The 27483-nt window shown below is 37.1% G+C and overlaps 1 protein-coding gene across 2 annotated transcripts; it reads left to right on the top strand.

Moving 5' to 3' along the window:
- On the top strand, positions 1-25384 carry SEC22B (SEC22 homolog B, vesicle trafficking protein). 2 transcript variants are annotated; one of them, XR_001893124.2, is made up of 6 exons: positions 1-397; positions 7811-7920; positions 13797-13957; positions 16630-16776; positions 20293-23760; positions 25213-25384. XR_001893124.2 is itself a non-coding variant. In XM_003892503.5 (5 exons), the coding sequence occupies exons 1-5, from the start codon at positions 323-325 to the stop codon at positions 20445-20447; spliced, it is 648 nt and encodes a 215-aa protein (XP_003892552.1). In that variant the 5' UTR covers positions 1-322; the 3' UTR covers positions 20448-25384. The 2 variants fall into 2 exon arrangements, 1 of the variants encoding a protein (XP_003892552.1); XM_003892503.5 differs by having other exon boundaries at positions 20293-25384.
- The last annotated feature ends 2099 nt before the right edge of the window (positions 25385-27483 follow it).

The following is a 27483-nucleotide window of genomic DNA, read 5'->3' as shown; positions in this document are numbered from 1 at the left end:
GGTGCAATGCCCCTCAAAGGGCGAGGCTTATTCGAAGCCCCAAATTCAGAAAAGCCGGCCAGACCTTGGAAGTTTCAGAAGGTGGAAGGCAGATCGCGGAACCAGTGTTCTGATGGTTGTGGTTCTCCGAGGGAAGCCAATTCTGGGGACCGGTAGTGGAAAGCTCTTGCGCTGTTTCCGGCCACCTCAGCGGGAAGCGGAGACGCAAGCAGCTGGATCTCCGGTAACTGAGACATAGGGAATAACTGTTGTCGCGGCGGAGGAAGTGAGGACGACACCAACGGCCTTCCGGGCCAGTGTTGGATCCCTGTAATTTGTGAAGATGGTGTTGCTAACAATGATCGCCCGAGTGGCGGACGGGCTCCCGCTGGCCGCCTCGATGCAGGAGGACGAACAGGTGAGCTGCTTACTAGATCCCCGCGACCCCAAGTCTGCCAGCGCGCTTTGCCCTCAGCATCGGATTCCTTCCTAGGGCCGAGAGACCTCTGTGACTTCTCGGGCACTCCCGACCTCTCTGAAGTGCTGTTTTATCTTTTGGTGTGGGAGAGACTACCGGTAAGAGGAATCTTTCCTGAAGGAGGAGTTCAGATTTTTGTGTTACCTGTTTCTCTTTAGAAAAACGCTCTGGAGAAGTGATAGCTTTGGTTGATTGTGATCACCCAGTGTTCTTTGACTCTTTAGGGACTGTTAAAAATCAGGATTTCTAATTTTCTGCTGCTAATAGGACTGCTGACGGATAAATCCTGGGACAAATCAGCCAAGTTCTTCAACTCTATAACGTAGCACCTGATCCTTGACCTAGCTTGCTGACATCTTTTGAAAGTGGGTGAGGTAATATTGCCACATAAAAGCACTTGTTAAAGTTCAGTACAGCACATTCTTTCAGGATTATTCCCAGTTCCCACCTTCTCCAATACGCCGTACCACATTCCTGCAATACATTGTAACTTATTTTTTTGTCTTTCAATAACTTGAGTTTCCTAGCGGGCAAACGACGGATCTTAATCATCTCTGTGTTATTCATACCTTTTACAATGGCTGCTTTATGCTAGTAGGTGCTCAAAAATATATTGAATTGATTAAAAACAGCAATAACTCCAGGCGTCTTAAAAGAAAGCTGTTTTGTGTTTTAGAATCACAGTGGAAATTTCTGAAGACAGATTTCTGGAGCAAGCTTGGGAGGTTCTGAAGACAAAACTGACAATGGAATTTATATAATTTGTTTAAAGTGATCAATTTTATTTTACTTTTTCATACAGTCTAAGTAGTGTTTTAAAACCTTGAGCCTTAAAAAAAGATGAGATATAGAAAAAATAGGTTGCACATTTCTTCTATTGGACTTTTCATTCATATATTAATGCAAAAAAAAATTTTACTGAGCACATCAAATGTACCAGGCATAGTGTTAATGCAGGGGGTTAGAGTACACAGTCTCTACCTTTGTGGAGCTTACAGTCTAGTGGAAAAATCAGATAACCAATATACTATTAAAATGTAGTTTAACTGCTAAGGAGAAGGAAGAGGGTTTTGTCGAACATGGGAAATGTATCTAAGTTGGTTTTAGGAAATCAGGAAAGTCTTCCCAGAAGGTATGACATTAAGGTAACAGTAGGATCCAGTAGTAAGGAACTATTCTCTTTAGTTATATGCCTTTTTAGGTTTGATTTGGAAATGTATTTACTTTCACTTTTAGGAGAGTGGTGATACAGATAATCAAGTTGCAGATCATGCTAAGTGAAATATATTCTATTCATTTCATAAAAACAAAGTCTAATCTTTGAAATAAACTGTGAACAATTTAACATACCCTGATTTGCTAATGTGAAATGTTTTTCAGGAATATTCTAGGACCATCCTGCAGAAGGAATGTAATTGTTCCAGTGAACCTAGGAATATGATTTGAACAAAGTAGATAGTGTAGGGAAATATCCTTGAAGGATGTGTAGTTTGACTAAAAAATAGTTTTCCTATAGTGGGTGGGTGTGTGTTGGGAGTAGCAGGGATGGAATCTGGTCAATTTTTAAACTATGGCATTGAATTCCAGTGTGGGCAAAGAATACAAAGTGAACTGGAAAGTCTACTTAATATTAGTGGCCCCTACTCTCTAACGTGATACTTTTTGAAAAATTAATTGATTTATTGTTTTTAAATTCTAAATTTGGTATTGATTTCATATTGGTTTATCAAGATGGATTGCTTTGTTTAATTGACAAGGAAAGAAATTTTACACACAAATATTTTTGTGATTGTAGTGCCATAATATTTTCCTTTAGGAGTTTTGACTTTGAATAATAAAGTTTGCCTAAACTTTTAATGTCTGTAAAAATCTGAATCTTAGACTTAATTTACTATTTTAATAGTATACATAACATTTATAAAAGTGCCTACTACATACCAAACACTGTGCTAAGCCTATAAAGTGCATTTTTAAATTTAATCCTCATACTACCATATTAGAATAGGTACTATTAAAATCTCCAATTATAGATAAGGAAGCTCGGAGGTTTAGAGAGGATAGATCGCTTGCCTAAATTCACACAGCTAATAAGTGGCATAATGAAATTTTTCACCAGGGTTTGTCACCTTGGCACTGTTGACATTTGGGGATAGATAATTCTTTGTTCTTGGGAAGTGTCCTGTATATTGTGTGGGAGGTCCAGCAATATCCCTGGCCTCTACCCTCTAGATGCCAGTAGTACCACCACCCTTCCCCACTTCGTTTGTTTGTGTGGCAACAAAAATATTTCTAGACATTGCTAAATGCCCCATGGGGGCAAAATCACCCCGACTTGAGACCCAGTGATTTTTATTAAGTATTGTCTGAGTCGACTAGAGCTTTAGTGCCTAACCACTGTACTTTACTGCCTTGTTCTAAGGCCTTTTCATGATGCCTTAACCTCTTAGAAGTCCAGGAATAACTTTTTAATAAACAGGTATCTCAACCAAACAGTTTTATATTTAAGCACCTTAATTGTCCAGGCCAAATAATTCAATGTATCTTCATTTTTGTTTGTTTTTGTTTTCTTATCAGTGTACTTTCAATATTTATACTGATAATAGATATCATATTTTAGGTATTTACTGGGTGCCTGTACAACCTGCCGTATTACCGAAGATGGACAGTTATTCAGATAATACAATAGAGAGTAAAATTTACAAAATAATATAGACAGAGTATTTTATACAGGGTGTTTCCTCTGGGTTTAACTGAAAATTTAGACTTAGGGCAGGAAGAGAGATGAGCTTTTCTTCTCAAATGTGGACTCCCTAACTGATATCCTATTTATCTTTTTTCTTCATTCCTTTTATGGTATGTTTCTCCTTTTAGGATTTTTGCAATTTCTTTATCTACCTTTCTGGTCTGCCTCAAAATTATTGTATTTTCTTTCATTTTCCTCTGGCATCGTGAAGGGCAGTCCAGACTTGAAGAAAGTGTCAGATCTAACCAAATAGGCAGCAGGAAGCTCTAGGAAAGCAGATAACATGTTGTACAGTTAAATAGTCTCACGCTCCGAATCACTGAGGGTTGATTAATCCACTTACTGTAATTGCTTTTAGAGGAAAGTAGTTGATTCTTGGTGCTGCTGGTCTTGGACCAGCTGAGTTCAGTGGGTATTTAAAAATGATAAGAGCTATGAAGGCAAACGTTATTATTTGATACAACTAGTTGTTCAGCAGTCCCAGGTGACAGCACCGAAAAGTATTGTGGTGTGTGTCAAGTTGCTACCTTCTACCTTTTGTAATATATAGATCCAGATCCTAAATTTGCTATTGGATAACCTCAAATTTGTTTCACAGTTTTTCCAATTATTCCGATCCACTGCATTATTGGATTACTAATAGATATCTTATAATTATATCATATACAAATTTCATTAATCTTTTCTAGATGAAGTAGAAAACAGAATGAGGACATCTAAATATTTTTAGGTGGACTGGCTAACTGTTGGCCCTTTGTGACTTTGATCTTGAAAGCAAACTAAAGGTCAGTATGTAAAACAGTGGTTATGTTGTTTGGGAGATCTAGATCAGAGCTGCCCCATGGTTTCTTGAGCATTTCCAATGAATTAGAATTACATGGTAAGACTTCACCTAAAAGTTGGATCTACTATTGAAACAATTTCAGTTATAGAGTTAGGATAGCATAATGCTTAGGAGTAGGGGGTCCAGGGCCAGATTGCCTGCTTTCAGATCCTAGTTCCTCCCTTTTTAGCTTAGAGTCTAAAAAGTTTGACTTCTCAAGTAAAAAATTGGCCTAATAATTCTAATCACCTCATGAAGATTAAACGAGTTAAATAATGTAAAGTGTTCAGAACAGTGCCTGGCAGAAAGTGAACACTTAATAATTTCATATGATCATTTCTGAAGAATCTTGTCTAATTCCATCTTGCCTTTCTTTTTTTTTTTTTTGAGGTCTCACTCTGTTTCCCAGGCTGGAGTATAGTGGTGGAATATCGGCTTACTGCAACCTCCGCTCCCCAGGTTTAAATGATTTTCCTGCCTCAGCATCCTGAGTAGCTGGGATTACAGGCGCCTGCCACCACACCTGGCTAATTTTTGTATTTTTGGTTGAGACGGTGTTTCAGCATCTTGGCCAGGCTGGGCTTGAACTCCTGACCTCGTGATCCACCTGCCTTGGCCTCCCAAAGTACTGGGATTACAGGCATGATCCCCCATGCCTGGCCTCATCTTGCCTTTCTTAAAAGTTCACAGATCAGAATTGCATATAATCAATACACTGGATGCAAATACATAATGAATGAATGATTTTTCACATTACAAAATTAATTTGTGCATATTAGAGAAAGGTCAGTAAATACATAAAATGTATTGATGTTATGACCAAGATGTTAACAGTGTGTATTAGCTATAATCTGTACTCGAATTATATCCATTTTGGTGGATGACCTTAAACATATGTATGTGTATATAACATTAAATAATAGATAATATCGTAAGACTGTTTCACCTAATTTTTTCCACTTAACAGTGTTTAATGAATATTTTCTCATATCATTAAACTCTGTACATCATTGTTTTAATGGCTGCATAGTATTCCATTATATGAATATGCCAGAAAGAGTACTGTTTAACCAAGAAGATTGTGCTAGCATTGTGTTCTCAAGGATGGTAATGCTAACTGAACCAGCACGGTAAGATGTTGGTTGGCATACCATAATCCCTATAAGTGCATCCCCAGTGTTGTATATTGGCAGTCTTTACATTGCTGTTTGCAAATTCCTGAAATTGTAGAATGCTTTTGGCCAGTTTCTTATTAGGTGATACAGTTGTTAGTCTTTCTCTCAGGTTACAGTAATGTTTACAGTGCCTCTTGTAAAGTCAAAGGATTTGTACCAATCTGAGTGACAATTTTTTCCATGTTTCTTCAACTAGTCCTTTTAAGCAAAGAACTTATATTTAACACCGGTGGTTGCAGTTATGTAAAAAATACTGATGTCACAGCCCCACCTCCAAGATGCTGACTTAATTGGTTTGGTGGTAGAGACTGGGCATAAGTAGTTTTATTTTTGAGATTCCCCAAGTGATTCTATTGTGAAGCCAAGGTTGAAAATCACAGATCTATGTTGATATTCTTTCTTGGCACTTTAGTAGCATTCCCAACATTATTTGCATCCCTTTTATCTACTCTTGTGGGTTCAGATCTCTTCAGAATGGCACTGGGGAAACAAAAAGATGGTAAGTACCATTCAAATTTAGGAAAATAGAATATTGTGCACTAGTTCTTATTGGCTAAAAGTATATGACAGTATTCACTCTTATTGGCTGACCATATAAGTAGTACTGTTTAATATGATAATTTCAATATAATTATTATAAAGTAGTTTAATATATAAAACTGTACATATATATACACAGACATACATACGTTAATATAGAACTATTTCTCAAATACGTAACAAATATATGTCAATAAAACAAATCATTGCCGTAACAGTGGTATTAAGCTAAATCTACAAACTAATACCTCAACTGGACTCTGCCTATCTCCCCTGGTTCACCTCATGCTTATTCACCTTCTTACTCATATTGAAATTTCCAGTTCACCATTTTTATATATAGCTTAGAATCTTATTATCCTGTAATTGTACATTTGTTGATCTGCCGCTTTATCATTTTATTATTGCTTCCTTGTTTTTACTATCAACTTATTAGTATACTATCTACAATTTTAAGATACCACTTTGTACTTTATCAAAGTTAGAGCTCAAATCCTGGGAGACCCTAGCATAAATACTTTTCTACTTAAATATTTAGTTATTAAACATCTGCCAAAGGGAGGCTATTCTTTCTATGTAAAATAAATAATTCCAAAATAGAATTATGTCTTTGCATCACATGGCAGTGTCTTAGTCTGGGTTACTATAACAAAATACCATAAACCGGGTGGCTTGTAAACAACAGAAATTGATTTTTCTAGTTCTGCAAGGTGAAGATCAAGCACCAGCAGATTTGGTGACTAATGAGGGCCTATTCCTGGTTCATAGATGTCACCTTCTGTCTGTTTCCTCACATAGTAGATGGAGCAAGCTAGCCCTCTGGGGTCTCTTTTATAAAGGTACTAATCGCATTCTGGAGGGCTCTACCCTCATGACTTAATCCCCTCCCAAAGGTCGCACTTATTCATACCATCACTTTGGGGGGTTAGGATTTCAACATGAATTTTGTGGGGGATACCAGCAAACATTCAGACTATAACTGGATAGCTGGCAGAAAGCTCCCCTTCCCCACATGTGGATGGATGAACAATGTCTGTTTGCTTCCCATTCTTCAGGCATTTCCTTTCCCTGTTGGATCTAGTAGATTGGTGATGCATGGTTGTCTTCTTTTGAAATGACACTGCTATTTTTCCAATAGATTTGCCCCCTTTTTAAAAAGAATAATTGTAAAATCAGTTAGAAATTGTTCAGGAAAATATTACCAGTAATTATAACATCTGAATGCTGTTATTTTCATTTTTGTCTGCATATATCCCTTGATATTCAGACTTTCGCTGTCCAAACTTGGGAACCAAATAGATTTATTCAGTAAAGAATATCTACTAAAAAATACAAAAAACTAGCCGGGCGAGGTGGCGGGCGCCTGTAGTCCCAGCTACTCGGGAGGCTGAGGCAGGAGAATGGCGTAAACCCGGGAGGCGGAGCTTGCAGTGAGCTGAGGTCCGGCCACTGCACTCCAGCCTGGGTGATAGAGCGAGACTCCGTCTCAAAAAAAAAAAAAAAAAAAAAAAAAAAAAAAGAATATCTGACATCCTAGTCTTTGTGTCTACTCTTGGTCATTTTTACCTAATTGCAGTCAAAGTGTTCATAATAATTTGCAGTTATGAGTACACACATTTAGTTTTGTTTAAATGCTCAAAACTGTAACACTTGTGGAAAGTTCTCCTGGATATTCCAACATAAAAATGAAATTCATCAATCTTGTTTCTGGGATTTCCCCTGAATATAGCACATGCTGTATGGTTCTGTGCCAGTAACTGCAAATGAAATGGGTTAGGAGGAGAGTACTGTCCTAACAGTGGAAAGAATACTGGATTGAAAGTTAAGAGTTCTAAGTGTATTTGAGGTATATGCTTTTGCTTCTTAGCAGATAACAAATGCAGTCATCTTGAAGAAGTAGGGGTTAGGTCTTCCTCTGTACTCTGAAAGTAGGTTGTCTTTCTTTCATTAAAATGAATCTTACTTACCTGTAAATGAAGGACCTCTTTCAGAGTGTCCTCATAATATGATGTTTCTCACTAATTGATACAGCTTTTTGTGGAAAACTCTTAAATGAAGGTGTCTTCTTTCAGTCTGGCCGGGACCTTCAACAGTATCAGAGTCAGGCTAAGCAACTCTTTCGGAAGTTGAATGAACAGTCCCCTACCAGATGTACCTTGGAAGCAGGAGCCATGACTTTTCAGTGAGTATAATCTTGATTTCTTTATGATCATTTAAGTGTGAAATACAGTAACAGAATGCCTGATAAAAATAATAATTTTTTAAAAGTAAAGATTACTTTAAAACGTAGTCTTTTGGGAGAAGCAACTTCTCTGGCTCTAATTCTACAAAACGGACATCTTGTTTGTTTTTTTCAACATGTTTACAGTAACCTGTTAACATGTGTCTAATGAATGCTGTGCCCATCATGCAATAATAGATAACTTCTTGCTTTAGGACTGTCTTGGAGCCAGATATGTGTGGGTTAGTCCCCTTGCTCAAACATTTCCCAACAGTGTAACTTTGAGCAGCTCACATAACTTCTCTCAGCCTCAGTTTCCTCTATAAAGTAGTGAAAATAAACATAGGAGGTGTGAGAGGTTTGTGGGGGAATCCACGTGTATTATTTAACATCTTGTCTGACAGACATGGGAAAAGTCAATAAATATTAGTTACTATTATTTTGAAAAAAGAAAATTATAGAAGAGAAGAGCATTTTAATCAGTGGTTATAGACAATGATATAGCTGATAAAGGACTCAAAGGAACATTGTTGGATTTTAAATTGTCTACAAATAATTGGTATTTAATGTTTAATACATGCCAAGTTTGAAGCTGACAAAATAAGAAGGATTAAAAAGGAAAAGAGTATGGGAGCATCAGAGGAAAATAAAAACGGATTAGCTAAATAATCTTTACTATTTTAAGGACTTAGATAATAAGGTAACTTAGGCCAGGGAGGAAGCTGCTATGTTTACTTTTAAAAACAAAAATTACCTACAAAAGACAAGTAAAAAGTACATCAAAACAAAAATAAAACCCTAGGCAATTGGCTAAGAAAATGTTGGACATTATGTTTTATAAAGTATTAATTTTTATAATATCTGAAATATTTTCTAGAACTCTAATTTTTAACACCAAAAATATAGTCACTTAATATCTAGTATCCTCCTTTTCACCATGGTTTAGCGAACAGAGACCTAAGAAAGTTCTCATGGAATTGAGAGAGATTTTCTTCTGCCTGATTCCTTTAGACATTCATAATCTCATAACATCCTTTATTTCCATGCAAGAGCTATTAAGGGTTTATTCTTTGTCAGCCCTTATATTGAGTCCTGCATTTAATGTCCCTACCTTTTTTGTTTGTTTGTTTGTTTGTTTGTTTGTTTGAGACGGAGTCTCGCTCTGTCGCCCAGGCTGGAGTGCAGTAGTGCAATCTCAGCTCACTGCAAGCTCCGCCTCCTGGGTTCACGCCATTCTCCTGCCTCAGCCTCCCGAGTAGCTGGGACTACAGGCGCCCGGCCGGTTTTTTGTATTTTTAGTAGAGACGGGGCCGTGGTCTTGATCTCCTGACCTTGTGATCCGCCCGCCTCGGCCTCCCAAAGTGCTGGGATTACAGGCGTGAGCCGCCGCGCCCGGCATGTCCCTATCTTTTAACGCTGTTCTCTTAGTATAGAGAGAGATACACGCAAACAAGTATACTATAATGTCTTAAATGAAAAGGTGCTGTAAATTAGATTTAAATGAAATGTTTTGGGAACAGAGAGAAGGAAGGAACAAATTCCCATTTGTTGGGGGTAAGTTCGAAGAAACGGGACAGAGGAGGGGAGTATATATAAAGAAGTTTCACAGAAAAAATAATGGTAGAATTGAACATATGAAAATGAACAGGATTTCTCCAGTTACATAAAAGAGCATTAATGGTTAGAGAAAACAATATAAGCAGAAGTCCACAAATATCTAAAGAACCTAGCACGTTGGAAAACAGTCCGCCATTTGGATTACTAAAATATATGATAGAATGTTGCTTACACTTGTTTTGAAAGGCTGTAAATATAATACCATGGAGTATGATTTTATTTTGTAGGTATTAGGGAACCCTTAGAGTTTGTAAGCAGGGTAATATGGCCATCTGTAGTCTCTAGGAATAAAACTGATGGTATAGAAGATGGTGTAGACTAAAAGCAAAGAGACCAGTTAATTCAGGTGCCCAAGCAAGGAATAAGACAGCTGTATTATTAACATTATTTTAAGGGGCCTGATAGATCATATAATAGTCTTTATCCTTTATGGAGCCCTAGAATGCCTCAGGAGCCACATAGAAAGGGCAAGGATGGGAGTATATATAATGCTTTGGGCCCCTAAACTCCTCCTTATGTTTTAAAATTTTTCCTTTTATTTTCAGTGGACATGTAATAATTACACATATTTATAGGATATGGAGTGTATTTCAATACACGTATACAATGTGTAATCAAATCAGAGTAGCATATTCATCACCTCAAATATTTATTATTTCTTTGTGTTGTGAACATTCAAAATCCCCTCTTGTAGCTTTTTGAAAATATGCAGTAAGATATAGCTAGCCATATTCACCCTACAGTTCTGCAGAACACCAGAACTCATTCTTCCTATCCAGTTGTGTTTTTTATCCATTAACTTGCCTCTGCCCATCCTTCCCTTCTCTCTACCTTTCCCCACTTCTAATACCCACAGTTCTATTCTCTACTTCCATGAGCTCAAAAGTTTTTTTTTGGCTCCTACATACGAATGAGAACATGCCATATTTATCTTTCTGTGCATGACTGATTTTACTTAACGTAATGTCCTCCAGATTTATCCATGTTGCTGCTAATGATAGAAATTCATTCTGTTTTATGGCTGAATAGTATTCTATGGTGTGTGTGTGTGTGTGTATGTGTGTAAAAAACACTTTTTAAATCCATTATTCTGTTGATGGACATTTCTCTTGATTATCCATAGATGCTATGAATGGTGCTGCAGTAAACATGGGGTACAGATAAGTTTTTAACATGAGTTTTTTTCCTTTGGAGAAATACCCAGCAGTGGGATTGCTAGATTGTATGGTAGTTCTGTTTTTAGTTTTTTGAGAAACCTCCACACTGTTTTCCATAGTGTATAAAAGTTCTCTTTTCTCTTCATCCTCATCAGCATTTATTGACTTTTGTCTTTTTAATAGACATTTTAACTGGGGTGAAATAATATGTCATTGTGGTTTTTATTTATATTTACCTGAAGATGAGTGATGTTGAGCATTTTTTCATATACTTGGCCATTCACATGTCTTCTTTTGAGAAATGCCGATTCTGTTCCTTGCCTACTTTTTAATTGAATTATTTTTGGTTTTCCTGTTGAGTTGTTTGAGTTCCTTGTATATTCTGGATATTAGTTCCTCATCAGATGAATGAAACTAGATCCCTATCTCATCATATACAAAAATCAACTTAAAGTAGACTAAAGACTTAAACATAAGACCCTAAACTATAAAACTACTAGAAGAAAACATAGGGGAAATGCTTCAGGACATGAGCCTGGGCAAAGACTGTATGGCAGAGACTTCAAAGCACAGGCAACAGAAAAGAAAGTAGACAAATGGGACTGTATTAAACTAAAAGCTTCTGCACAGCAAAGGAAACAACACAGTGAAGAGACAACCTGCACAATGGGAGAAAATATTTGCAAACTTCTACTTAAACTAAAGAACTTCTGATTTTATCTGATACATACATTGGCCTTCTGAATATAAGTTTTGCTTATTATATATACATATTACATATATAAATATATATATTTGTGTGTGTGTGTGTATACTATGGCTAAAAAGAAGTTGGAAAACCACTTAGTAGCCTAACATTTTTCTAAGAGCTTCTCAGACGTATAATCATATAGCCCCTTCCAGAGTGTGTGGGAACTCATTATCACAAAAGAAAGTCAGTTTCATTGTTGAAAAGTTTCAGTTGATTACAGAGTTCTCCTGGACTGGAAATTAAGGAGTGTTATTAGTCTTGTACCCAGTAAACATTGTCATTAACCTTACATTTCTATCCACAGAAATTTCCAGATCTACTGTTTTTCTTTGTGGCTGGAAAGAGTTTAAATATTTGTATGCTAGTTTACCATGTAGAATCAAAGGGTGGATGGAGTCACAACTGTGAATTTTTCAAGAAAAAGTCATAAGTATTAAGCAAAAAATAAATAACCCCATTTAAAAAATGGACAAAAGACATGAGCAGACATTTCTCAAAACATACTAGAGGCCAACAAACTAATGAAAAAGTGCACATCACTAATTATTGGAGAAATGCAAATCAAAACCACAATAAGATACCATCTCACAACAGTCACAGGGCATCATTAAAAAGTCAAAAAACAACAGACGCTGGTGAGGCTGTGGAGAAAAGGGAATTGCTTATACACTGTTCGTGGGAATGTAAATTCAGCCACTGAGGAAAGCAGTTTAGAGATTTCTCAGAGAACTTAAAACAGAACTACCATTAGATCCAGCAAACCCATTAATGGGTTTATATCCAAAAGGAAACAGATCTTTCTACCAAAAATCATTCATTTGCATGTTCATTGCAGCACTATTCACAATAGCAAAGATACCAACCTAGGTACATATTAGTGGTGGATTGGATAAAGAAAATGTAGTACGTATACAGTGTGGAATACTGTGCAGTCATAAAAAGGAATGAAATCATGTCCTTTGCAGCAACATGGATGGAGCTGGAAGTCATTACCTAAGTGAATTAATGCAGGAGCAGAAAACTAAATACTGTATGTTCTCACTTATAAGTTTATAAGCTAAACATTGGGCACTCATGGACATAAATATACTGAGGACTTACTAGAAGAGGAGGGAAGTAGGGGGCAGGGGTTGAAAAACTATTGGGTACTATGCTTAGTACTTGGGTGACAGGATTGTTCATACCCCAAACCTCGGCATTATGCAATATAATATACTCAGGTAACAAACCCGCACATACACATCCTCAAGCTAAAATAAAAGTTTAAAAGGTTAGTTGAAGGATTGTGTAATGGGCTGGGTGCAGTGGCTCACACCTGTAATCCCAGCACTTTGGGAGACTGAGGCAGGTGGATCGCTTGAGGTCAGGAGTTTCAGACCAGCCTTGCCAAAATGGTGAAACCCCATCTCTACTAAAAATAAAAAATTAGCTGGGTGTGGTGGTGGGTGCCTGTAATCCTAGCCGTTTGTGAAGCTGAGGCACGAGAATCGCCTGAACTGGGGAGGCGGAGGTTGCTGTAACTGAGATCATGCCACTGCACTTCAACCTGGGTAATCTGGGTGATGGAAAGAGACCCTGTCTCAAAAAAAAAAAAAAAAAAAAAAAAAAAAGATTATCTAATGGATGAAAAAATATAATAAATATGTCTAAATACTCCTTTTAGAATATATGTCTAATAGGCCGGGCGCAGTGGCTCACGCCTGTAATCCCAGCACCTTGGGAGGCTGAGGCGAGCGGATCACGAGGTCAAGAGATCAAGACCATCCTGGCTAACACGGTGAAACCCCGTCTCTACTAAAAATACAAAAAATTAGCCAGGCGTGGTAGTGGCGGGCACCTGTAGTCCTAGCAGTAGCTGAGACAGGAGAATGGCGTGAACCCGCAGGAGGTGGAGCTTGCAGTGAGCCGAGATCACGCCACTACACTCCAGCCTGGGCGTAGTGGTGCACACCTGTAGTCCCAGCTGCTCGGGAGGCTGAGGCAGGAGAATGGCGTGAACCTGGGAGGCGGAGGTTGCAGTGAACCAAGATCGGGCCACTGCACTCCAGCTGGGGCGACAGAGCGAGACTCTGTCTCAAAAAAAACCACGAAAAACAAAAACAAAAAAAAAGAATACACGTCTAATAATGGGAAGATGTTTGCTTTCTGATTCCAGGGATTTGTGATTTTAAATTGACTTTCTCATTTAGCCAGCCTTAAAGTGTTTAGGCTAGATTTTTAAAAAGTTTGCATGGTACAGAGATTCTGCTTTAACCTGTTGTCAGTACTGTTACTTTACAGACAACTTCGTCTTGCTTTTTATGTCTCACCAGCTACATTATTGAGCAGGGGGTGTGTTATTTGGTTTTATGTGAAGCTGCCTTCCCTAAGAAGTTGGCTTTTGCCTACCTAGAAGATTTGCACTCAGAATTTGATGAACAGCATGGGAAGAAGGTGCCCACTGTGTCCCGACCCTATTCCTTTATTGAATTTGGTAAGTTTTTGCCCCTCACTTCTCTCTATCAAGGGAGCAAACAGTATGGAGAAGCTGTTTGTTACACTGCTATAATATTGATACATTTTTTTCTGATGTTTACTTGTTGAAGTTTTAGCTTCTGCTCCCTTTTCCATTCCACTTCTTTTTGTCTTTTTGAGTGACTAAGGCTTCCTTCTGAAAAGTACTCTTCTCTAGTCTTTTGATCTTTCCCCCATAGAAATTGTTGCCTTTTGCCCTTTTCTGTTATTTGGTTTGATTCTTCATTAGAGTCACATGTGACAGAAACTGTGCCTAAAGATCTACTTGATTGGCATATAATGGCTGAGTTCTTCTTTACCCCAGTCTGCAGACTCACAGTCATAATAAGGCTCATTTTTGGAGATCAGAATTGGGAAATCAGAAAGAATGGTGTTTTGTTTCTTTTAGTAGAATAAGATCCTCTAATTAAAAAACAAAACAAGACAAAGACATAGAAGATACATGGTACTCATGGTATTGGAGTATAATATTTACTACATTCAGGAATAGTGAGCATAGGTGTCTGTATTTGTACAAGAATTATAGAAAGACTAGTCACCTCAGACCTGGTAAGTATCTCATTGTAAGGGATCAAAGGAAATGTCCTAAGTACAATAAGTACAGGAAGTGAGAACAAGTAGAATCAGGCTATATTACTGCAATTTTTAGTTAAAAGAGAAATTAGTTTTACTGTCTCAGAATTTCTGAAGTGTTTCAGGTTTGCTAAACGGGTCATCTTGCTTTGGAAAAACACTGTAGTGTTTCGTAACTGTACACTGTCCAAGTGCTGCTTTATATAATGTGCAGTTTTTCAAATTTTATTTTTGTAGGCAGTAATAGTCCCGTAAACCTCTCTCAAAAATAAGACAAATGTATCAGAGTCATACAGGAAATAGATGGCACACCCAAATTAGCTTAAGGGATTATATACAAAGATATGAATAGGCTGTAGGATAATTACAAGATACAGTAACCTCGGACCAGCAGCATACTGGTTGTTATCATCCCTAGGCCTGAATATATAAGGGGAAGGAGCAGTTTCTGAAACTGAAAAGGAGAAAATTTCTAGAGAAGCCCAACTTGAGAGGAGCAGTAACTTTTGGTAGAGGGATACTTCCAGAAGAAGGATACTTGCTTCTCTGAAAGAAGCCAGGGGAATAAATACCCTGACATCACTGTCTGTTCTCCTTCTTCCCTACTGTTGGGGCTTCTTCATTGCCTGAACCTAACTGGCACAGGGCAAGGAGTCTGTTGAGGCATTTCATCCCATTCAGCTTCCCAGTGCAGAAAGCAAGGTGCAGGAGGGCAGAGAGGAGATCTAAAGAGGCAATGAAAGGGGTACAGCACACTTAAATTAAGATTTTTGCCAAAAGTTGAAAATATCTTTAATAGTAAGTCATTCTTCTTATAGTTTTGAGAAATACTGATATGAGCAAAAGATGGATGAGACTTCAGTTTTTATTTATTTATTTAGAGACACAGTCTCGCTCTATCGCCCAGGCTGGAGTGCAGTGGCATGGTCTCGGCTCACTGCAACCTCTGCCTCCTAGGTTCAAGTGATTCTTGTGCCTCAGCCTCCTGAATAGCTGGAACTAGAGGTGCATGCCGCCATGCCCAGCTAGCTAATTTCAGTGTTTTTGGTGGAGACGGGAGTTTTGCCTTGTTGGCCGGGCTGGTCTCGAATTCCTGGCCTCAAGTGATCTACCTACCTTGGCCTCCCAAAATGCTGGGATTTACAGGTATGAGACACAGTGCCCGGCCGAGACTTCAGTTCAGTTTTATATTGGTATTTTGGAAATCTCCCTATTACATATTTGCTTTACATGAGGTTTTAGAATGGAATGAAACTGGGAATGTATATTACGGAAAATAATTTAAAGTAATGTTTCTCAGCTCTTTAATGATCATGAACCCTTTTGCCATGTTAGGCTGTAATAATGCTAGAGTGTTACCAGCATCCTTTTAAGGAATGTATGGAGTTAAGTAACCTTAAGGATCCTCAGAATACTGTTTGAAAATTTCTGTTTTCAAGAAAGGCTTACTATAGTGGGTCTTAATTTCTCTAAGGCTTCTGATAGCAGCCTCATATAGCAAATACTTCTAATTCAAAGGAAATTCAAAGGACATTTCTCCTGAATGGTCATCTAGTTATACGTTTACATCTTACAAATGAAGAAATCAAAAGCCTAGGTTTTGATATTCAACCAAGAGTTTGGTTAACCATGGACAGTGGCAAATCCAGGCATAAACTCAGAACTTTTTTGGTTTTTTTTTTTTTTTTTTTTTGAGGCAGAGTCTCACTCTGTCACCCAGGCTAAAGTGCGGGGGTGTGATCTCGGCTCACTGCAACCTCTGCCTCCCAAGTTCAAGTGATTCTCCTGGCTCCGCCTCCCGAGTAGCTGAGATTATAGGTGTGTGCCACCACACCCGGCTAACTTTTTGTGTTTTTAGTAGAGACAGGGTTTCACTGTGTTAGCCAGGAAGGTCTCGATCTGCTGACCTCATGATCCTCCTGCCTTGGCCTCCCAAAGTGCTGGGATTACAGGCGTGAGCCACCGCGCCCAGCCAACTCAGAACTTTTAATTTCCTACCTCAGTACTTCGATGGCCGTGAAAGAAATTGTTCATGGTCACTTTTCTTCATCATTCTAGATACCTTCATTCAAAAAACCAAGAAGCTCTACATTGACAGTCGTGCTCGAAGAAACCTAGGCTCCATCAACACTGAATTGCAAGATGTGCAGAGGATCATGGTGGCCAATATTGAAGAAGTGTTACAACGAGGAGAAGCACTCTCAGGTATCTAAAAGCAATAAGTCTTATGAAGAAATGGTTCTCATTCCATAGACAAGGATAGCTCATTTTGCAGTGCCTTTTATGCTGTTAGATTCTACCTAGGACTGTTAAGAATTTATCTCCCAGAAGTACATTACATTACAATGCTTCCAATATGATATGTTTTTTTCCTAGCGTGATTAATTTTTGTTGAGTTGGAACAGTGTAAAGGACTCATCCATATTAGAGGCAATGATTATTTCTAAGATATTCACAAAATTCAGTAAATTATATAAACACTTGTATAAGTTAAGGGAAATGAAAAGAATGAGAGAAAATTGTCAACGATTTATTGCAGTGGTTTTTAGAGTAGCCTCTTTGGGAGACTTTACTGCTGCCACATCAATCTTTATAAAGTGCCATTTTCATCAAGGCATTCCTCTCTGAAAAACTTTCAAATCTGGGACTACAAGATAAGATCCAGTCTGACTTATTTTTCCATCAGTCAGCCATTGTTATTGAGAGCTTGTTATTTGTAGGGCATTGTGCTCTATATATGGAAAATAAGGATGCAAATGTCTGTCATTCTCTAGTTCACAAACATTCTGCTGCAGCCATGCCAGCTTCTTCACTATCCTTAGTGGTCTATTCTGCCTTAATGCTGGACCTGTTCTATAAGACGTGCATAAGAACTGCCTCTTTAAAGAAGCCTTCTCTGATCCTTATAGCCTGTATCACATTAATCTCTTCTGTACTTTAAACTTCTAAAGCACTTAGTAATATAATGTTTTTAAAACATATTACATGTATGTGTGTTTACTTAATTTACCTTTATTAAATACCTAACTTACATATTAAATATATTTCCATATAACATATATTTCATATATTTAAATATTTATATTAATGCAGGTAAACATATTTGGATAATTAAATATTTTTATATAATTTCATATATTTATTTTTTTGAGACAGAGTCTTGTTCTGTTGCCCAGGCTGGAGTACAGTGGCACAATCTTGGCTCACTGCAACCTCCACCTCCTGGGTTCAAGCGATCCTCTCACCTTATCCTCCTGAGCAGCTGGGGCTACAGGCGTGTACCACCATGCCTGGCTAATTTTTTAATTTTTTTAGTAGAGATGGGGTTTTGCCATGCTGTCCAGGCTGATCTCAAACTCCAGGGCTCAAGCAATCCAACCACTTCAGCTTCCCAAAGTGCTGGGATTACAGGCATGAGCCACCACACCCAGCCCTTCATATAATTTTAAAAGTGTAGGTAATTAGGTAAAATTAGGTTAAAAGTATATGTATATTTACCTGATATTTAAATATTACCTAAGTGTTTAATGTGGACATGTAAGCTCTTTAAATATAGTGTTTATGTATTTTATATCTGTTTCACATACTTCTTATATATCGCCCATAGTAATGGTCACAAATAGGTTCCTTAATAAGTATTTTTGAATTCAGCCATGCTATATATTCATTAGTAAATGAGTTTTCTTTTATTATGAACTACAAACTTTAACTTTTTTGTGAGTAGTGAGCAGTATTCATTTACCTTCACACTCTTTAAATATCAAATTTCGAGTGAGTGAGTGTGTAAGTTTTTGTCATACAGACTTGCAATTCCTATATGGGATAAAGTAGACTAGCACAGGAATTTTTCTTGTATCACTCATGCAAGACTCTAAATTCCTTAAAGGCAGGGATCATGTACATTTTGATCATTGTTGTATCCTCAGCACTTCACAGGGTGCCTGTAACATAAATATTTGTTAAATGACTTCTCTAAGCAATAGCTTTGTCTTTATGTTATCCTGTATTTCAAAATGTTCATATCTAAATTCTCTGAACTATGACTTGTCTCACATGGTCTAATAATTGTTCCTCTGCTGAGTTATTCTCAGCAGATTTAGATTTATTGAGCACTAACTATATACCAGGCCCTGTTCTAGGCATTCAGGATATAGCAGCAAACACAGTAATTTAGAATCCCTATCCAGTGGAGTGTATATTCTTGTAGACTCTGTAAAAAGATGCCCTGTGCATTGTCATGGTTATTTCTCGGTCCCTGACTCTTTTTTCCTGGCTAGATGTTTTTCTTGCTCATGTGATCAGTTGCTAATTCAGACGTGGCTGTCATGCTTGTGTTATTAAGTAACGCCATGTTTCCCAATCAAAACCAGTCTCTATTAAGCAACCCCAAATATTCCAAAAGCATTCTTTAAGGAAGAAACAATCAGATTGCAAAATAGTTTTTCTGAAATTTAAAGAAGTGAAAAGTTTCATCAGAATTTATTATGTCAAATGGAGAGTTTGTGTTTATTATTCAAATATGCCCTATATTTTAATCTGGTCTAGCTTGTGTCTATCTGGCTATTTCTCTAAGTGCTTAGTTAACTGTTATAAGAAGATAACATTACAAATGTCCTTGGGGGTGAAAAAACTTGCCAGAAAATGCTAAAAAGCTTAATTTACTTGGGTTTTTTTTGTAGTACTTCTTATTGTATTTTAGTTACAACTTTCCTGTGTCTATTGAAATATAAATCCTGATAGCTACTTCATAGTAGTCTTTACTTTGTGGTTTAGCAGTCATCATTGAAGTATAGCTTAAGACTGTGTTTGGTTAGTTGAATTTTCTGATTATCTGAGTTTGTTTTACATAGATTATCATTATTGTTTTTCAAAATATAAGAGAATATGATTCAGACCATTAGAAGATTATGAAGATAGTAATTTTTTTGTTGTTTTTTTTTTTTTTTTTTTGAGACAGAGTCTCGCTCTGCCGCCCAGGCTGGAGTGCAGTGGCGTGATCTTGGCTCACTGCAAGCTCTGCCTCCCGGGTTCATGCCATTCTCCTGCCTCAGCCTCCCGAGTAGCTGGGACTACAGGCGCCCGCCACCTCGCCTGGCTAGTTTTTTTTGTATTTTTTAGTAGAGACGGGGTTTCACCGTGTCAGCCAGGATGGTCTCGATCTCCTGACCTCGTGATCCGCCTGTCTCGGCCTCCCAAAGTGCTGGGATTACAGGCTTGAGCCACCGCGCCCGGCTGAAGATAGTAATTATTAACATGTAACAATTATTATAATTTATCATGTGCAGGCATTGTTGCTCACTTTACAGGCAATCTCATGTGCATACAACCTTATGACATAGTTACTATTATTATCCCCATTTTATAGATGAAGAAACTAGGTTTTAAATCGGTTACATGTCTTGACCAATGTCACATAACTGGTACAGGTGATATCTGCACCAAAGAGTCTGAGGCCAGAACCTGCACTTCTAACCACCTTACTATATAGCCTCAAAAATTCAGACATAATCTGATCTGATAATTTTAAACTGTATTATAGATTTTACCGTGTTTCAGGATCATCAATTAGTATATGCAATGTTAGTCTTAAAAATAAAAATGATGATTTAAGATTCATGGTTGTTGCAGTGCTGCTCATTTTGGTTATTTTTAATGCCTTAATACTTTTGGCAAAATACTTCCAGGGACTAATTAATGTTTTCCTTTTTTCCTCTTTGACAGCATTGGATTCAAAGGCTAACAATTTGTCCAGTCTGTCCAAGAAATACCGCCAGGATGCGAAGTACTTGAACATGCGTTCCACTTATGCCAAACTTGCAGCAGTAGCTGTATTTTTCATCATGTTAATAGTGTATGTCCGATTCTGGTGGCTGTGAAATAATGAATACAGTCACTGGTAAGGGAGAACCTAGAACCCAGTAGGTGTATATTTTCAGGAAACTGAGCTCACAGAGATGTGTATTAGAATCCAAGTGGAACTTCTGCCTCTAAAGACCTTGAAAGAAAAGAGACGTCCTGAAAATGAAAGGTTACACCTCATTTAATGAAGCTTAACCCTATGTAGAAAGTCTGTTTCAGGGGCAGAGGCTTTCTCTGGGTGCTAAGCCATATATGTTAGGGAACAGTAGATTGTTATTTCGTTTTTTCCCTCCCAGTGCATTTTAAAAACAGCATTGACTGGGGCATTCTCATTGTCTAATGGAGCCATCAATGAGATTTAGTCAACCTGTACTAGCAACATTCTGAAATTCCTTCAAAGAAGGCAGTCCTTTGGGAAGGTTTTTTTTTTTTTTTTTTTTTTTTTGACTCTAATCAACATTCCTTTTGTTGGTGACATTTGTGATTTTCAATAATCTGAGTTTTTGATGGCCTTTTAAACAAGACTCCAGTATGTGAAGGTTAATTGCTGTGCTCCACAGATCTTGTCTATTGGCTCCAGTAGAAAGTTAACCTTTGTTGTTTTCCTTTTATAATTTGCTTATTGCACAATTGCTTTAGGGTTAAGTGAATTATATTAAGATACCTTGAAATTATAGCACTCTTCGATTAAGAAGCTACAATGTTTCTCTCATTTACTCCTTAAACAAAAGACTTAAATTAGTTTGGGTCATTATTACTTTTATTTTGCAGCATTTGGTTTGTACTAGTGTAAGAGCAAGTATAGGATATGGATGAAGCTCCTGGCTTCATGAGAAGAAAGGAAGGCCCAGGTTATAATTACAGCTTTCTCCTGCCCCTTCTTTACTTTCTCTACCACAATTTTCTCCACTGTTTGTTTTCCTCCTGCCACAATTTGCTAACATTTAAAAAATTTTCCTGCACCTAGTAGTTTCATGTCCTGTAGACATCCTCTTAGAACATTCTCAAATTTCAAAATAAAAAATATTCATTTATGTAGTTAATTAAATTTAAAGTTTTTGCAGATCAGCTACTCAAACTACTAAATACATTTACCTGAGAAAAAGTCTCTGAGAGCACTTCATTCCTGTTTTGGTTCATGTAAATTCTCTGAGAATGTTCTAGAGATAGATAACTCATTTATAGTGGTTTCTATTAACTAATTAAAGTACCCATGATTTTTTCCTTTTCTGCTCAGGGATGATGGGGATTTCCTTTTACCTTCTGAGGTAGAATTTTTTAATGGGGAAAATAGGCCTTTTAAATATTATCGCAAGGGTCTGCAATATAACGTAAAACTCCTGTACATACTGCAGATATTTCTTTAAATTGTACAGGAAAATGAGCGAACTTTTTATTTCTTAATATCTTTGGCGAAAACTTCAACCAGTAAGCAATTTTATAACCCTGAGGGATCCTCAAAGATACTATCCTGATTCCTGGTAAGGAAAAAAATATTATTTCCTTATAACAAGGCAAGGAGGAATGCTATTTTATTCCTGATAATTTATAGAACTAGAATATTTTTTTTCTTTTATGGACCTAAATCTGCCAATTGGGAATTTTGTGCATGCAATATGAAGTTACTTTTTATAGATAATAAGTGCTTTTAAGTCCCTAAAAGGCTCCTGCCTAAGTAATGATGATGTTGATAATAAAAGCCTTTGAAAGGCTGAAAACCTAAATAGTGGTACCATAGTATTTGGAGCTTCTATAGGAGTGGAGAGGGGCAGCTCATTGTTGAGAGTTGCATGCTGCAACCTAATGGTCAGCAATGAAATAAATACTTCTAGAATATTCACTTCAGTGTGAAGTTTTATTATCTAGTTAATTTATGTACATATATCCTTCGTAGATACATTTCTCTCTAATCTTGTTGGGCTAATTAAGAAAGGGATGGGGTAAATGTCAACAAAGGAAAAAGAAAGTGGTTCAAGATCAGGGTGGCAGAAAAATTAGAGAACAAGGATATCGTAATGTGGCTCCTGGTTTTCTTTATAAGAGGCAGTGGGAAGATCTGACTAGATGAAATGTATCAGCAACCAAAGTGGCATCTAAAATAGAGTGCGATAAATACTGTATGGGGTTATTGGAGGCACATTAAGAAAGGACACCTAATTTATTTTGGGAAGAAGTATGGTAAGAGAAGACTTTCTAGAGAAGGAGAATGGGGCATTCTAGGAAGAGTCAGTGGCATGCGCAAAGGCATGCATAAAGACAGCGAGGCATATTTTGGAAATGTAACAGCTCGGTTCAGCTTAGCCCATAGGGTAAGCACAGACAACAGAGGAGACTTGAGGAATGAGAACTAGATTGGTACACTATCATAAAGGGACTTGTCTACCATGCTGAGGATTTTAGACTATCTTAATGGCAGTGGCAAAGGATGGCATCAGATTTATAGTTTCAAGTGATCATATAGGCCTTGGCATAAAAGATATATTAGGGAGGAAGCCTAGAAGTAGGGAGATGAAAATAAGGAGCCATCAAAAGCAGAATGAAACTTAGGCAGATTTCAAGTGATTTTCAAGAAAGATGTGATCAGAGGCACCAGATAATAACTATTACATAACACTTTCTTTGTTAGGAGCTTATTTCTCACACTGACCAAACCTTTTGAAGTAAGTACTCGTCACACCACTATATAAATAAACTTTACAAAGGATTCTGCTTTGAGACATGAGAGAGTTAAGTAATTTGCCCAAAGTCACAGAGTTAGAAAGTAATAGAGCTAAGATTAGAACCTAGGCAGTTTGGCTCCAGAGTCTGTGCTCTTATCCTATATTACCACCAAGAGGTCAAATAAATACCAAAAAATGTATTTTCGAATTTAACAACGAGGAACTTAATCATACAGGCAGAAGTAATTCCAGAGCACTGGGGACAGAAGCCAGATTGTCATATGGGTTAAAGAGTGTGTAAACCACTAGGAAGTAAAGACATAGAACTACTCTCACAAGAGAAATAACTTTTCTGGTTATTATGACACTGAACTTCATGGCTTGTTTTAATTAAGACATCTTACAAGTGTCAAAATTTGGAAATATTTGGACACTGTATACACTCTGGTTATTTAAATGTCTGACAATGGTTCTTGAGCATTTCAAGAAACCTTTGAAAATCTGATGAAAGGTCTGTGCCATTACTCTAGAAAAAATGTTCCTGTGTACATGCTCATTAAGTATCACATAACTGTTTCAGGCTGTTCAAAGACTACAAGTCTGTTCATGACCTAATGGTCCATGTTCCCTCAGTTAAGAGCTCCAGAGATATAGGATGTGAAACTCAAAGGTAAGTACCCAGAGCCATGAAAACTCCTTTTGTGACTTGGAAGAATTCTACAATTTGAATTAACTTTGTGGAGAGAGAGATATTTTCGAAAAATTGTGTGTACCAAAAAAAATTCATATCAAATAATATTTTCCTGTAGTGCATTCAAGGATCTGGTTTCACAGCAAAAGATTGTTTTGGTCTCAGTTCCTCAAAATCACATTTAAGGAGCTTGAGATTTATATTTTCTACTTAATAAGTCTTACAAAAACAAGAAGGAAAATGGATAATCGTTTCTGCACACATAGGATTTAATAAAACATGTAAAATAAAATATCTCATATTTTAAATTTCCACCCTATTGGTAGCTTTCATGACAAAGGGCTCAGGTGCTGGTGGCAATACAATTAAGGTTTTTGGTTAGTTTTGTTAGCAGAACTAGCTGACTCCTACCCTGGTGGGTTTTTCTTTTGTTTGTTTGTTTGTTTTCACAGATGGCTCAGGAGAAAGGTAAATAGCAGTCATCGTATGTGTGACAGAATTTGAGATAGAATGAGCATATTGAGTCTCACATCCTATTGTTACTGTCAGGCAGGGTTGACCTAGCAGTGTAAAACTATCACAAGCAATTTAGTCACTCAGTTCTCAGTTTAAAAATAAACTTTATGTTTATTTCAAGTACTGTAATAATTCATGTTTAGATTAGAAAAGTCACTAGAAATTTGACTTCCATATAGTAATCTATACTTTTTTCTCTCATTTCCTTCATTTTTTGAGCCATAAGTATAAGGCACTTTACAGGTATTTTTACAATTGTTATAAGCATTTTCTTTGCTTGCCCAAGGTCACATAGCTAGCAAGTTAAAGTAGATTCAAATCCAGGCCTGCTAGACACCAAATTATTATTTAAGAGTACTTTTCACCACTCCTAAATAATGACACAGATATGTTTGTCTTACATATTTCACTTTATTGTCAAGTTATTAGTATGTTTATTTTCAAAAGATATATTTTGCAATATCTTTTTATTATTCCGTACTTTTTAAATTTACTTCATTATCACCTCTTCCTTTATTCTTTTTAAATAGCTTTTGCTTTTGTTATTTTGTTTTCCCTTTTTTACTCTTGGTTTGTAATACATCTTTCCTTATTTGCTCCTTTCTCATTTGATCTCAGTGTTAATCCGTTTTCCACATCTGATTCACTAAAATTTTAGGCCTTAAAAAATTCCTGATTTTCCTACGTCCTTTTGCCCACTCTCTTCTCCTTGCCTCACTTCTTTTACCTTTTTCTATTTTACTTTCATTTTTTGTTTCCCTAGATGTATTTACATATAGGTTAATGTATTGTTGCAGTTTTGCATCTGTAAATTAGAGCTTCAGATTCAACTGAGTGTATTTATTCTTTATTTTTAGGCCTAAATTTATCTTACCTTTTACTGATTTTATAATATACTATGCTCTTTCATTTTAGTCTGCACATGTTAGCCAAAGAAGATAGGCCCCTGTTTTAAGAAGTCTCTGTAAAAAATGTCAAGCATGACAAGAATTCTTCAAGAAACAAGCTCCTCTAGTTTGTCTTCTATATTTAGAGCTTCAGCAGTTACCTGTATTACTGGTAACTCCCAAATATACCTTCAAACTTGTTTTTTGGGCCCAAGTTTTTTTGCTTCTTATGTATCTGTTTTGAATATCCCATAAATACTTAAAAACCACATGATCATCTCAATAGATGCAGAAAAGGCTTTCAATAAAATTCAACATCCCTTCATGTTAAAAACCCTCCCTGTAATCCCAGCACTTTGGGAGGCCGAGGCGGGTGGATCACGAGGTCAGGAGATCGAGACCATCCTGGCTAACATGGTGAAACCCCGTCTCTACTGAAAATACAAAAAACTAGCCGGGCGTGGTGGCGGGCGCCTGTAGTCTCAGCTACTTGGGAGGCTGAGGCGGGAGAATGGCGTGAACCCGGGAGGCGGAGCTTGCAGTGAGCCGAGATCAGGCCACTGCACTCCAGCCTGGGAGCACAGCGAGACTCCGTCTCAAAAAAAAAAAAAAAAAAAAAAAAAAACCCTCAGCAAACTAGGCATTAGAGGAACATACTTCAAAATAAGAGCCATCTGTGATAAGCCCACAGCCAACATCATACTGAATGGGCCCAATGCTAGAAGTATTCCCCTTGAGAACCAGAATAAGACAAAGATGCCCACTCTCACCAATCCTATTCAACATAGTACTGGGAGTCCTAGCTAGAGATAACAGGTAAGAGAAAGAAATATAAGACATCCAAGGAAAAGAAGTCAAACTATCTCTGTAGGCAATATGATTCTATAGAAAACCCCATAGTCTTTGCCTAAAAGCTCTTTGATCTGATAAACAATTAGCAAAGTTTCAGGATACAAAATTAATGTCTAAAAATTAGTGGCATTTCTATACACCAATAGCATTCAATCTGAGGGTCAAAATCAAGAATGCAATCTCATTCACAATAGCCATACACACACAAAAATACCTAGAAATATAGATAACAAGGGAGGTGAAAGATCTCTACAACAAGAATTACAAAACACTGCTCAAATCAGAGATGACACAAATGGAAAAAGATTCCATGCTCATGGATAGGAAGAATTAGTATTGTTAAAATGGATGTGCTTCCCAATGCAGTTTATGGATTCAATGCTATTCCTATCAAACTACCAGTGACATACTTCACAGAATTAGAACAAAAACCCTTAAAATTCATATGGAACTTAAAAAAGAGCCTGAATAGCCATAACAATCGTAAGTAAAATGAGCAAAGCTGAAGGCATTACACTACCCAATTTCAACTATACTACAAGGCTTTGGTAACCAAAACAGCATGGTACTGGTACAAAAACAGACACACAGACCAATGGAACAGAAAAGAGAGTCCAGAAGTAATGCTGCACACCTATGATCTGATATTTGAAAAAAGTTGACAAAAACGAGCAATGAGAAAAGTACTCCCTATTCAATAAATGGTGCTAAAATAACTGGCTAGCCATATGCATAAGATTGAAACTGGACCCCTTCCTTATGCCATATACAAAAATCAACTCAAGATGAAGTAAAGACTTAGATATAAAACCTAAAACTATAAAAGCCCTGGAAGATAGCCTGGGAAATACTATTCTGGAATAGGACCTGGCAAAGATTTCATAACAAAGATGCCAAAAACAATTGCAACAAAAACAAAAATTGACAAATGGAATCTAACTAAAGAGCTTTAGCACAGCCAAAAACAAAACAGTGAACAGAGTAAACATAACCTACAGCATGAGAGAAAATATTTGCAAATTATGCATCCTACAGAATTCTAATATCCAGAATTTATAAGGAACTTTATAAGCAAAATACAACCCATTAAAAAGTGGGCAAAGGACAGGAACAGACATTTTTCAAGAAAAGACACGTGGCCGAGAAGCATATGAAAAAATGCTCATATCACTAATTAGATAAATGCAAATCAAAACCAGAATGAGATACCATCTCATACCAATCAGAATGGCTATTACTAAAAGTCAAAAAGTAATAAATGCTGGCGTGGTTGCAGAGAAAATGGAACACTTGTATACTGCTAATGGGAATGTAAATTAGTTCAGCCATTGTACAAAGCAATTTGGTGATTTCTCAAAGAACCTGAGACAGAATTACCACTCAGCCCAGCAATCCCATTATTGGATATATACCCAAAGGAACATAAATTGTTCTGCCCTAAAGACAC

The sequence above is a fragment of the Papio anubis genome, chromosome 1 (genome assembly GCF_008728515.1).
Source record: "Papio anubis isolate 15944 chromosome 1, Panubis1.0, whole genome shotgun sequence".
Classification (NCBI taxonomy): domain Eukaryota; kingdom Metazoa; phylum Chordata; class Mammalia; order Primates; family Cercopithecidae; genus Papio; species Papio anubis.
The sequence above is the reverse complement of the archived record's forward strand: the minus strand, read 5'-3'. Positions and strand labels throughout refer to the sequence as shown.

Bases quoted from the DNA above. Each gene is read 5' to 3' on its own strand.
- SEC22B (XM_003892503.5), top strand. From the start codon at position 323: ATGGTGTTGCTAACAATGATCGCCCGAGTGGCGGACGGGCTCCCGCTG. The intron at 398-7,810 runs GTGAGCTGCTTA...GTCTTCTTTCAG, and splicing joins CGATGCAGGAGGACGAACAG to TCTGGCCGGGACCTTCAACA. The intron at 16,777-20,292 runs GTATCTAAAAGC...CCTCTTTGACAG, and splicing joins ACGAGGAGAAGCACTCTCAG to CATTGGATTCAAAGGCTAAC.